The sequence below is a fragment of the Malus domestica genome, chromosome 09, assembly GCF_042453785.1.
Source record: "Malus domestica chromosome 09, GDT2T_hap1".
Classification (NCBI taxonomy): Eukaryota; Viridiplantae; Streptophyta; class Magnoliopsida; order Rosales; family Rosaceae; genus Malus; species Malus domestica.
The window spans coordinates 20282630-20295522 of record NC_091669.1 but is presented as its reverse complement, the minus strand read 5'-3'; the positions used below and the strand labels follow the sequence as shown (position 1 = coordinate 20295522).

Genomic DNA, 12893 nt, shown 5'->3' with positions numbered 1-12893 from the left:
ACTCATGGGAAAGTTTGCTCTAGGCAACTAGAACATTTTAACTATCTCACTTTTTACTTAATCACAACACAGAAATAGGTTATCACACAACATTCAGTAAGAATATTCAATCAAAACCCAATTGCACCAAAGTTCGAATCCCACTCCTCGTATTTTAGATGAATTTAAAGTAGATTATTCTGACGTTTGTATAAAAAAAAAATCGAAGAAACAAAACACAGAAAAAAGGTTATCACACAACATTCAGGAAGTATATTCAATCAAAACCAGCTGCACCAAAGTTCAAAGCCTCCCCCCTCTCATATTTTAGATGAATTTATAGTAGATTATTCTATCGTTTGTATAAAAAAGAAATTAAAAAAAAAAACAAAACCCAATTGCTAATATAGCAAAATCTTATCAACCAAATAAAAAACACAAACAACAAAGAAAAACAAGTTGCAGAAAATTAAAAAGGAAGCAAATGCTTCACATAAAATTAAGCTCAAATGGAAGCATAGACAATGTAGATTACCTGTTTGATTAATTCTGCCAGAGAGATGAGCAGAGGTTGATATGCATCGTGTTTGGGTTAATATTTGAACATTGGACCTAGATGATGGAAAGCCCAAGGATGCCAACAAAATGGGACTTGCCCGAAGCCCAGATACAAGCCACGTGCTTACCACTAAAGTGACAAGTGATGAAGACTATCCTACTACCAGCCAAATAACACTTTCTAGTGGCATTCCAAGTAAAAAGATGATGGATGACTCACTACCCTTTAGATGCTTTCGGGCAAGAGCAATGTTACAGCAGTCGAGCTAATTTGCCTATAAGAGGAAGAAAAGGCCCCAGAGATAAGGACACTCAACTAATCAAACAAACAAACATACAAACTCTCCTCTCAAGCTAGATTTGCATTCAAAAGCTGAAATCAACCCAAATTAAGTCCTTTTAAGCAACAAGCTATCTCTTGTCTAGTTTAGAGCTCTGCTATCTCCCTCAGTGGTGTAGTATCGATTCCCTCGTGTAAACTTGTTTACCATCCATCCCTTTTTAGCATATAAACCCTGTAATTTTAAAGAGAAGTAACTGCAAAAAGTTCAACCTTACTATACAAGGTGAAATCTTGCCCGAAGCTCTTTGTTTGTTTTCTAAGTTAATAGATCTATTACTTAATGCACTATCCAGTATGTATTCAAGTCATATCCACCTGTTCTACTACTTTAAGAGTCTCATTTGTATCTGGATCCGTTTAGTTTAATGGATATGTTATCATTAAAAGCAATCTAGGATCACTTAAGGGGCTCTGGACTCCCTTTATTCGAACATACAAGATCATGAAAGAAAAAGAACTTAATGTAGACTTAACCCATCTGCGACAATCCTTTGATAACAATAAGTCAGAGTAACTTGGGGCACATGTAATCGACTTAAAACACTCTTGTTCTACATCTGCTATACTAAGATAGCAGTGGCATGCCTAGCACTCAGTTAGTTTTGATTGCAAGTCTCAAGGCCTACACCTAAGGCCCCACAAAGGCACTTTTTAGAACTAACTTTATCCTCTTCTTATAGCACATCAACAAGAGCCCGACTACACATCCAAAGTGTCAATCCCTTGGGGAGTTGTGCTGTGGTCCGAGGATCCTTCTCTAGAGAAATCTTCGCCCGACCACATCGCTCCAAAGCAAACAAATTCGCAACCAATTTTACTATAATGCACGATGTTTTGCAACCGAATTTACACCTCCAGATCAGAGTGGATGATTCCACTCATGCTAACTAGTGCAATGATTCGTCTAAAATAATGTTGTTCTGGACGGCCATCAAACGAAAATCTTGAGACAGGAGCTGCTGTTTCGGAGTTAGAGTGAAGTAACAATCGCGCCGGTGTCGTTTGAACAACGACAAGAGAAGGACAGAGGAGGTAGGAAGGAGTGAAAGCAGATAACAGAAGAGACAGGAGAGGGAAAACCCCAAGACAAGACAACGGGAACTATCGTTGATGTTGTTGTTGCTGCCGCTCTCTAGTCTCTAATTACTTTTAATGTGATTTCAATAGTGTTATGCAACGGTATATCACTACCACCACCACTATATTATCCACCATCTCACCATCACCACCCCTTGGACCACCATATTTGACACCACCACCTCCCACCACCGTTGTCATACTACCATATCCTCCACCGCCATCCCTCTAGCCACCATAGCCTGCCACCACCATATCCACCATCTCAGCATGGCCACCATATCCGCCACCACCATCACCACCCCTCATATTATCTACTGCCATAGCCCCACCACCATGGTCATCACCACTTCCATCGTCTCACCATTGTAGCCACCACCACTGTCACCATCTCGCACCATCACCAAATTCACCCATTATCCTCTACATGACCGCTACCACCTCCACCATCCCTACATCTCAACCACTATTTTTACAACCATCCCTTATAATCGTTGTTAATACAACCACCATCTACCGTTGTAACAGTTTAGTCTCTTAATGATCGTTCCCACTCTATAGGTAGCCCTGTCCCTATTATAGCAGCGTAATCACCAACTTCTGATTAAACCTACTTGTAACGGTGGATCTTATCTCTATTAGAAAGATAATTCAGATACAAAATGTAGTTTTACTAGCATCCACCGCATGCTCCATCTTCGAAGTTCCTGTTACAATTCTCATCTCGCCACTCAGTACTACAAAAATCATCTTTGGCGGTGAGAACGGAAATCGAAAAGCCAGTCTCAGACCTAAACCCACACTTCCACCGGGCGACAACGAAAGCGCACTGAATGTTGCATCGACGAAGAACCTTGACGCATATATTTGTACAACAACAAAATGCTACTATAAAATTCAAAGCCTGTCCTCAAGAGCATCAATGCAAAATTCGTAGAACAAAATCGAGCAATTTTGGAGATAAGTTCAAAGATACAGGAAGAAAGAGTATCAATGACATATGTAAAACAAGATTAGAATGAAAACGTATCGGTCTCCATCCCATCATAAGGGGGGAAAGAGACCCCGAGGGTAAAATTTCTCTTAAAAAAATCCGGAATTCTAGAGACCGATTGTACCAATAATTAAAAACTGACAGACCACAAGCAGATAAAAGGCTTTACACCTAGAGGTATATCATCCATTTAGCACACCACGGGCCTCTCCCTCTCCGTCCAAACCGTGTTTTAAGGCTCAAAATGAAAGTGTATTATGCTAACGAATCAAATCCTGACCATAAGAACAACCGAAACGCCATAAGAACCATAGAAAGGCGGATACTCTACAGAACTACGCAGAACTTTGTGGAGCTTCTGGCTTGTCGGTTTCCATTGGTTCTGTAGTAGCCTGTGGGGCCTCATTGTCGCCATCAGCAGGATTCTCCATGGGGCCGGGATTGGCATCTGCATCTCCGCCCTGAGGTTGCTCACTTCCCTGAGGAGGTGGGGTTGGTGGAGTTTCAGGAGCAGCTGGCTTGGCTGGTGCTGGTTTGGGTTTCGTCATTATTGGTCTGCAGAACCTGTCAACAAAAGTGGATATAAGAAAAGGTTACCACTGTCAGATATCCCAAAGGCTTCCAAAAGACTTTATGAATAAGCAAATAGGTTTTTGTTGTCTAAGACAACCAGTTCGTCAACTAACCAAAGAAAACAAATTTATCAATGCAAGAAATAGTACCTGTCAACTGCTTCAGCCTTCCGTCTCACATCAGCTGATAAGAGTACTGGGTTGGCATATTTGGGGAGCAGATCCTGTTGCTGCTTTTTCTCTCTTAACCAGGCCTCGGCTTCAACACACTCGTTCAATACCTAAACAACACAAAAAGAATATTGTGAGTTGAAAAGGTGGAGACTGGGGAAGGGGAAGACAGCTCATCGAGTCCCTTACCTTCTGTTTATCGGCCAGATCAATGTGTTCAAATTTTGCATCATTTGATGCTGCAGCTTCTCTGTAACTATTGACACAGTAAGCAAGTTGATCAATCACTGTTCCCCTCTCCGCATGCTCCTTGACTCGCTCTTCAATGGGGTCACCTTGCTGGAATTTGAAAAATTCACCAACGCTCAAAAGAATCAAAACCAACGACATCAAGTTGGACAAGAGAAAATAGAGAACTTCGCACCAAAACACATTAAAAGAAAATCCTCACCTTCTTCAGCTCCTCAAGTTTGGCAATGTAAACTCCTTTGGTTTCGTCTTCACCATCTTCATACAGCCAGTCCTCCACCTCCTGAAGTCTAGCAATAAACGCTTCCCTCTCAGATTCAGTGACAAATTCATGATACTTGTCATTGAGCTGGCAATACAAAAGAGAAATTTAGTAAAAAAAAAAAATGGTAAAATAAAAAGGAAAATGTGTCACGAACATACAAGCAAACTACCTTGTTTCTCATGTCATAGACGTATGCCTCTACAGCATTTTTTTTGTCTTTTGTTTCTTCCATAACACGGTCTTGTAAGGCCATTTCAAACTCCTTCTCAATTGCCTTCTGCACTTCATTTGGTGGCATCCCTCCATAAACTAACTCTGTCACAGGAATGTTTGTTTTCCTTACCTTTATCTTTTTAGCATCAGCCTGCATTCCAAAAACCAAGACATTAAGAGTACAGAACCCACAAATAGAACCAAATAAAACCACTGATAACATTTGACCATTCCAAAACTGAATTTTTAAACAACACTTAGTACAGTCCATCATCCCTTATCTTCTCTGTGGTGACATTAAATGTAGATTATATAAGTTAAAGATTATGATGACTTTTGACAACCCTTCCCTGTTGTTAACGTGATTGAACATGAAAAGAATGATCACGGAAAAGCTTAGCACCAGTGGACTATATCAAAGCAAACCGTAGAAAGTTAGGCATAAGTCATTCATTTCCTTAGTCCCACATATAGCTGACTCAAATTGAGTAGCTAAACACTATTTGCCTCCCCCCCCCCCCCCAAAAAAAAAAAATGTTGCGGTCCAGGAAAATAACAAATGGAAAAAACACATGAATCATGAAAACTGACCTTCGCATCAGTTTCCATTTGCACAGGCTTTTCCCCGGACTCGGGAACAACATTTTCAGCACCTGGAGCATCAGCAGTGTCCTTAGCATCTTGCATGCTCACATCAGTCTCTTTGGTACTTGGGGGAGCCACATCACTGGGTGCCTCATCAGTCTCCATCTTAGCAGCCTCCTTTGTTTGCTCTTTTGTGACAGGAACCTCAATTTCTTCTTCTTCCAAAAGCTACAGCATGTGAAGAAAAACAAATAGAATTAGAAAGATAATCAACCAAAGACATCTAGAAGCACAAAATGCTTTTAACAATCTTACAGTTGCTGAGTCTACAGACACAATCCCATGCAGATTTAGGCGAGCTTTGACCTTTAGTTTTGCTCGCTCACTTTTAACAGACTGGAAAGGACCAATCTGCACATGTATAGTGTAGTAGAATGTTAGGAAATATCTGGCAGATGACCTTATAGCGTTGAGAGAAATTAGAGCGCACAAGTTTAAGATCCAATATTCAATCTGCCACTCACCGTATATGTGCTGATTTTTGCAGGTGCCTGCAAATCACTAACATCAGCATACTGCACATCAACTGAAAAAGTGCCCGATCTGAAAAATGTAAGGGCCTTGATACTTGGGATAGGATTTCCCTTGGGGAAAACAAGGGTATTTTGGTTGTTCTCAGCTGCTCCGTTCTGAGCGTCTGGACCAGAACCTTTCCAGGACAAGGAAATTGAAAATGGGAAGCTCTCATTAACCTGCATATTAAATGGGATAGCATTAGTTAATAACAAAACATAATTTTTTGCAAAAGCCAGCAGGTCAGACATTATACAGATTGATTCAACTAATGGAAACAAATTCACAGACAAAGCAAGAGTTAAACTCACCTGAAACTCTCTAACTTTGAATGTTGGACTAAGAATTGCACATTGCAAAGCACAACCTCTGGCAACGCACTCACTTGCATTCATAGTTCGCCTAGGCTCCTTTTTGAAGAAATCTGTCAATATCTTGATTATAGCAGGAACACGAGAGCCTGAACCGACAACCTCAACTGTGTGAATGTCCTCTATTGAAAGCTGTGCATCAAGAAGGGCCTTCTCCAAAGGTCCCTTCACACGTTCCAAAATAGGAATACTAATCTGCTCAAATTCATCCCGCTTAATAATTCCCCTAACATCCTTCTCTTCCATTAAACACTCTATATTCAAAGGTACCACAGGATTTGCACTAAGCATCTTCTTCAACTTCTCACAAGCGGTACGAAGGCGAAGGCAAGCCCTTGCATTCTGTAAAACATCAATTTTGTACTCTTCCTTGAATTTTGCTGCAAAGTGGTGGAACAGTACTTCATCAAAGTCCCTACCTCCCAAAGACTGGTCAAAGGAATGAGCCAATATTTTCAGCTGCCCTTTCTTGAAACCAGCAATGCAAACTTGCATGCTAGCATGCCCAACATCAACAAAGGCAACATTCAATTGGTCATTTTCTGGTAAATCCGTCTTGTAAATACCATAAGCCAAAGCAGTTGCTGTAGTTTCATGGAACAAGCGAAGAGGGTTCAATCCAGCAATTTTTGCTGCATCCATAACAGCTCTTCGTTGGAGATCAGTAAAATACACTGGAATCCCAATACAGCAATCGACAACAGCTGCATTGAGATTCTTCTCGGCTATGATTTTCAGATCAGAAAACAGCATTCCAAGAACTTGGGTAGGTGTAAATGTCTTTGCTTCTCCCAAATAACGGGCATGAATCAATGGATATCCATCAGGCCCTTCAGAAACAGCAAAAGGCAAGGACTTGATATCCCTCTGCAACACAGGATCAGAGAATTGCTTACCAATCAAGCGTTTAATCTGGGAAATTGTGTTCTTGGGGTTCATCAATGCGGAAGCAGCCCCAGCTGTCCCAATGAACCGCTGCTTGTCACCGAAACAAACAAGGGCCGGAGTTTCACGTTTGGACTCATCATTGAGCACAACGTCAATACCCCTCTGCCTGGCTACGGCCACAATGCCGCTCTCATTGCCAAAATCAAACCCCACCACACTCATCCTTGCAGAATTTTAAGTCTGGAAAATAACTAAGACCCAAATTTAGTAAACAACCGAAACTAAAATTCCAAATCATGTAAGAATCCACATTCACTAAACAACTGAAACTGAAATTCCAAATCAAGCAAGAACCCACATACACTAAACAACTGAAACTCAATTCCAAATAAATAACACCAGTTCAAACAAAGCACAAGGGAAACTACCATTCAATCATAGAAACAACCAAAAATCGGACGATGAATATCTTCACCGTCCTCAAGGTGATTACAGTATCAGAAATAAATAATACAGTAGCTAAAGGAAACAGAAAAATAAGACCACAAATTACACCTCCGCAAATCTTGGATAAAAACCCGTCCCCATTCAAATTACATAACATACAAAACAATAATGTTTAAAAAAATTAAAAATAACCGATCCTAATTGCAAATTCCAACCAACGCTAATCACCCAAGCAGTCTATATACCCCATGATTATCTAATTACCAGAATCTGCTCAAACTAATGTAATCATATATTCACCGAATCTAGCTCAAACCCAAATATAGACACCCCAAAAGATTGAAGCAAAAAATTGAATCGAAGCAGAAAGTGAGGTAGTTCAACACTTAAAACCCCACGGAGGCTAAACCCAGAGTAAAATGTCCAAATCGGGAAACAGTAAAATCTACATCAGATCTAACAACATTTTTACATAGAGATCTGATTCGATGCAAAGTCTATGGTTTAAGGGAGCGTACCGTACCTCGAGGGAGATCCACAGAGAGTCTGAGGACGCGAGGAGCGAGAGGGAGGAGAGAGAGAGAGAGAGAGAGCTTCGGTAGGGTTTCTCGAAGCCTCTGCGGGAACGCTTTTGTGGAGAAACAGAGGAGGTTGCGAGACAAAGAGCTTCCGTAGGGTTTCTCGAAGCCTCTGCGGGAACGCTTTTGTGGAGAAACAGAAAAGGTTGCGAGAGAGAGAGAGAGGGGGGGGAGAAGAAGAAGATATGCTCAACTTAATGAGGCTTGGGGTTTTTTTTTTTTTTTTTTTTTTTTTACACTAATGAAAAAGTTTTAACGGTAAGGACCAAATAAATGATAAAGTGAATAGTATCATGATTGACTTTTTAGTATAAAAATGAGGTTTTTCGTTAAAGTAAACAGTACTGGAAGCTTTGCGTTAAAATTCCTTCTTTTTCTTTTTCGTTTGTATAATTTTCGCATGTTATATATTTTTTAAAGTAGGAAGAAATCTTAGATTAATTAGTCAATATCGTGTATTGATATTTACTTTCTTGTTTAGTTGTTAATTAGCCTTATTTGTAGGCAATAGAATCGGATAGTATCATGGTGGTCTTTGTATAAAGTTGTAATTCTTGTTTGATGAATATATACGGAAATTCATTCCTTAAATCTAAGCTTCTTATGATGGTACCAGAGTGAACGATATCTGGGAAAATAAAAAACAAAGAAACAAACACAAACCCTAGCAAACATAGCCATGGGCGACAAACCAGACAAGTCAATCTCTTTAGGCATGACTTCGCATTAAAAGTGGGAAAATCCCAATCACCCACTTTACCTCCACCACTCGAATCAACTTGGTGCAATACTTGTGCCATAGCCTATTGTGGAAGATAACTAAGGTACATGGGCTCAATCCATGACCATAGCCTTGACGGTCAAAAACAAATTAGGGCTTGTTGATGGAGCGATCAAGAAGCCAAGTGAAGAACACTTTGAAGAATTACAACAATGGAATCGATGCAACAACCTGGTGAAAATGTGGTTGCTTGGTTCCATGTCAAAGGAAATCTATGGGAGCGTCATGCACTGCAAGGATGCACAGCAGATGTGGCTTGACCTGCAAGAAAGGTTTTATCATGTGAACATTGTCCAATTATTTCACATAGAAAACGAGATTCACGACTACATACAAGGCAATATGACGGTAAGTTCGTATTTCACCAAACTGAAAAGCCTTTGGGATGAACGAGACATGCTTTGTTCTATCCCGACTTGTGGCTGTGACACGAAGAAAGAGATCACCTCCTACATTGAAACCTAGAAGACGATGAAGTTTCTCATGGGTTTGATCGAATCTTACTCTACCATTCGCAACAATACTCTTCTTCTTGAGCCTTTGCCCACTATAAACAAGGCTTATTCACTTGTCCTTTGCCATGAGAGGCAAGCCGAAGTTTGAAGAGGAAAGAGCATTGCCCAACCAGAAGCTATTGTGTTCGTTGTGAAAGGTGCTAGTTGAGAGAAGGAATCCGAAGAAGGTGGTCTACGATGTGGAAAGTGCAACAAGACGAACCACACCACAAAGAACTGCCGTACCCATCTCAAATGGACTTTCTGCAGATGGAAAGGCCATTCATATGAGTATTGCCGCAAAAGAAAATCAGCCACAAAAATCGAACCAAGTCGTTCTTCCAAGGGAAATCAAGTTGTCGTGACCAATAAGGAGGTGATGTCCAATTTTCCATTATCTGAAGAAGATTGCAAACAAATCCTCCAAATGTTGGATAAGAACAAACCATCTTTTGCCAATCACGTTGGTAATTCCTCACATCACGAAGACCTTTCAGGTAAAGCTTTTTCATTCATACATCATGGCAAGAAAAATGTTTGGATCTTGGATAGTGGTGCTACAGATCACATAGTTTGCAGTCCCGACTCCCTTACGTCCTCAAGGCCCATTAGAAATCACACCGTTGAGTTACTCAATGGATCCATTACCACGGTCACTCATGTTGGCCAAGTTATTTTTTCTCCTAACCTTATTCTTGACAATGTCCTTTATGTTCCACTTTTAAAGTTAAATTTAATCTCTATTAGCAAATTAACCTATGATTCCCTCTCCATTATGATTTTCTTAAACCATTTTTGTGTCATACAGGACTTATTCTCGGGGAAGATGATTGGGATGGGAATTGAACGGGAGGGACTCTACTATCTTGATCCACCAAAGAAAGGAACATGCAATGCCGTCTAAACCACTCCTTCCAGCTTTTGGCATCAACGCCTAGGACACCTATCCCATAAAGTTACCATGTTACTTCCTTTTGTCTCCAATAAAACTTGTGGCATAAGTCAATGCTTAATTTGCCCTTTGGCTAAACAAACAAGGTTTCCTTTTTCTTTAAGTTCCATGTCTACCACATCATGTTTTGAATTGATACATGTTGACATTTGGGGTGGTTACCAAGTGTCTTCTCTTTTCGGTGCCAAGTACTTCCTTACCATTGTTGATGATCATACTAGGTGCACATGGATCAATTTGCTGAAACATAAGTCTGACACCAAGGGGCTTCTCACCCAATTCATTCATATGGTTGAAACACAATTCAACACTAAAGTCAAAATGGTTCGTAGTGATAATGGTCCCGAGTTTAAACTTGACACGTTTTATGCCTTAGAAGCAATCATCCATCAAACTAGTTGTGTCAACACACCACAACAAAATGGTTTCATTGAACACAAGCATAGACATTTGCTTAATGTTGCTCGAGCATTGCTTTTCCAAGCTCATTTACCTAAACGATTTTTGGGGGACACAATCCTTGTTTCAGCATATCTCATTAATCGCACACCAACACCCATTCTTCATGGGCAAACACCATATGAAAAGTTGTTTCAAAAACCACCCAAATACTCACACTTACGGGTCTTTGGTTGTGTTTGTTTTGCATCCACTCATGCACAAAAACCTTCCAAGTTTGATCCCCGTGCGCGTCGTTGTATTTTTCTAGGGTATCCTTATGGTCAAAAAGGTTATAAACTATTTGATCTTCATCTTCAAAAAGTGTTTGTCTCCAGGGGTGTCATTTTCTTCGAAGACCAATTCCCTTATCAACACTTAGACAATTCCGCTGCCTTTACCACTCCACCTCACCCTCCTGCCTCCTTGCTCCACTTTGACATGGATCATTTCTTTGCATCGTCTCAACCTCTCTCTTCCTCCAATGATCCCATTCACCTTCAGATGCTACTCATACCTCATCTCTCATGTCTTCCCTACCTTCACTTTCCAATCCTCCCTTAGATGATACCACCACCCCACCTCCATGCCTTTACCTTCAAATCCCACAGCACCCTCGCCTACACTTACCCCACCCCTACTCCGCCGCGGTACCCGACCCACAAAACCCTTATCCTTTTTGCATGACTTTCACGTCAAGGCCTATCTCCCTTTAAGGACTGCTCCCGCATCTTCAACGAACGTGGTTAAGTCAAGTACCTCTCATCCCATCGCTACTCACTTATCCTATGATCATCTCTTACCCACATATAAAGCATATACTGTTAATCTCACCCTCTTTAAGGAACCTACTAGCTTTTCCCAGGCTGTCCAAGATCCACATTGGCATGCTACCATGCAACATGAGCTTGCTGCCCTCCATGCAAATAACACATGGACGCTCATGCCTTTTCCTTCTCATAAAGGCCCTATTGGATGCAAGTGAGTTTATAAGGTGAAGCTCAAACCCGATGGGACAATCGAACAGTACAAGGCACATCTTGTTGCAAAGGGGTACAGTCAAATCGAGGGGGTTGATTACCATGACACTTTTGCTCCCGTGGCTAAGTTGACCACAATCTATGTCCTCCTCAATGTTGCAGCCTTGCAAGGTTAACACCTTTTATCAACTAGACGTGAACAATGCTTTTTTAAATGGTGACTTGGAAGAGGATGTTTACATGACTTTGCCTCCTGGTTTCGGACGAAAGGGGGAGACTCGAGTGTGCAAGTTGCACAAATCTTTTTACGGTTTATAGCAAGTTTCGAGGCAATGGTTCATCAAATTATCCAATGCTCTCAAGGTTGCTGGGTTTGAACAATCTTTGTCTGATTACTCATTGTTCGTCTGAAGTCGTCAAGGTATATTCACTGCTTTACTGGTCTATGTTAACGACGTAATATTGGCAGGGAACGATTTACGTGAAATTGAAAAGACTAAACAGTTTCTCTCTCACCATTTTAAACTGAAAGACTTGGGGGTGCTCAAGTATTTCTTGTGGATAGAAGTTGCACGATCAAAGCATGGAATTGATGTGAGAATTACTTGACACACAAATTAAACCCTATTGATGACAATTGTAGTAATGATGCAAGTAGGGATCGTTCTAGACCGGGGATTAACTAGGGATGCTAATCAACAAATATAAGACTCAAGAATATAAGAAGAAACTTAAAAACACAAAAGTAGGTTTTAAAACACTAAACTAGACTCAAAGAGTTCAAAACACTTTAAGGCACAAACTAAACAAACTTAAACACACTTCGATACAAGAAAGTAAATGGGAGGTATTGGTTTGGATGAGATTGAGATAACAACAAAAAGTAAAACTAAATAGATGGTTGATGGATTAGCTAGAGATCCATTCTTCACACATGACACACTTGTACATGAATTGATTTCCAGTTGCTTTTCAATAGATTATGAAACTCAACACCCCAGATTAACCGTGATGCACTAATTAATTCTCAGATTTTCCTTGATTTATTGAATTGGATGAATGCATACGACAATCCAAATTATTCTCCAAAAGTCCTCTACATGAATGCATAATAGAGATACAATTAAAGATCATTACGTTCTATGAAAATCATAAGTGTTAACGAGGCATTCGTAACTATGAATGCATGATACGTTTGCCAAGAATTCAATTAACGCGATTGTGACTAGCAACCTTCACTACCAATGAATATAAACTTGTAACGATTAGGTGAAACTCATTTATATCCTAGCATCAAATTCATGCATGAAAACTAAGTATGCATCCTTAATCAACATACAAGAATTAGTTTTGAAGAAAGTAGTTAATTGAATTGCATTCACAAC

At 40.3% G+C, this 12893-nt stretch overlaps 1 protein-coding gene across 4 annotated transcripts; it reads right to left on the bottom strand.

Annotated features, from left to right (window-relative positions):
* Positions 1-2891: 2891 nt before the first annotated feature.
* Positions 2892-8103, bottom strand: LOC114827020 (heat shock 70 kDa protein 15-like). 4 transcript variants are annotated; one of them, XM_029108387.2, is made up of 10 exons: positions 7809-8103; positions 5891-7078; positions 5531-5758; positions 5322-5417; positions 5013-5234; positions 4378-4572; positions 4146-4292; positions 3884-4033; positions 3674-3804; positions 2892-3515 (listed from the first exon to the last, which is right to left on the bottom strand). In XM_029108387.2, the coding sequence occupies exons 2-10, from the start codon at positions 7058-7060 to the stop codon at positions 3287-3289; spliced, it is 2568 nt and encodes an 855-aa protein (XP_028964220.1). In that variant the 5' UTR covers positions 7061-7078; positions 7809-8103; the 3' UTR covers positions 2892-3286. The 4 variants fall into 4 exon arrangements, with proteins under 4 accessions (XP_028964220.1, XP_028964219.1, XP_028964221.1 ...); XM_029108386.2 differs by having other exon boundaries at positions 7804-8058; XM_029108388.2 differs by having other exon boundaries at positions 5891-7089; positions 7809-8034.
* Between the last annotated feature and the right edge of the window lie 4790 nt (positions 8104-12893).

What these genes read in the sequence shown, in the direction of transcription:
- LOC114827020 (XM_029108387.2), bottom strand. Translation starts at nt 7,060, where the DNA reads ATGAGTGTGGTGGGGTTTGATTTTGGCAATGAGAGCGGCATTGTGGCC. An exon ending in ATCTGGCCGATAAACAGAAG is followed by an intron (nt 3,805 to 3,883) that starts GTAAGGGACTCG and finishes TGTGTTGTTTAG; the next exon opens with GTATTGAACGAGTGTGTTGA. An exon ending in AAGGCTGAAGCAGTTGACAG is followed by an intron (nt 3,516 to 3,673) that starts GTACTATTTCTT and finishes TTTTGTTGACAG; the next exon opens with GTTCTGCAGACCAATAATGA.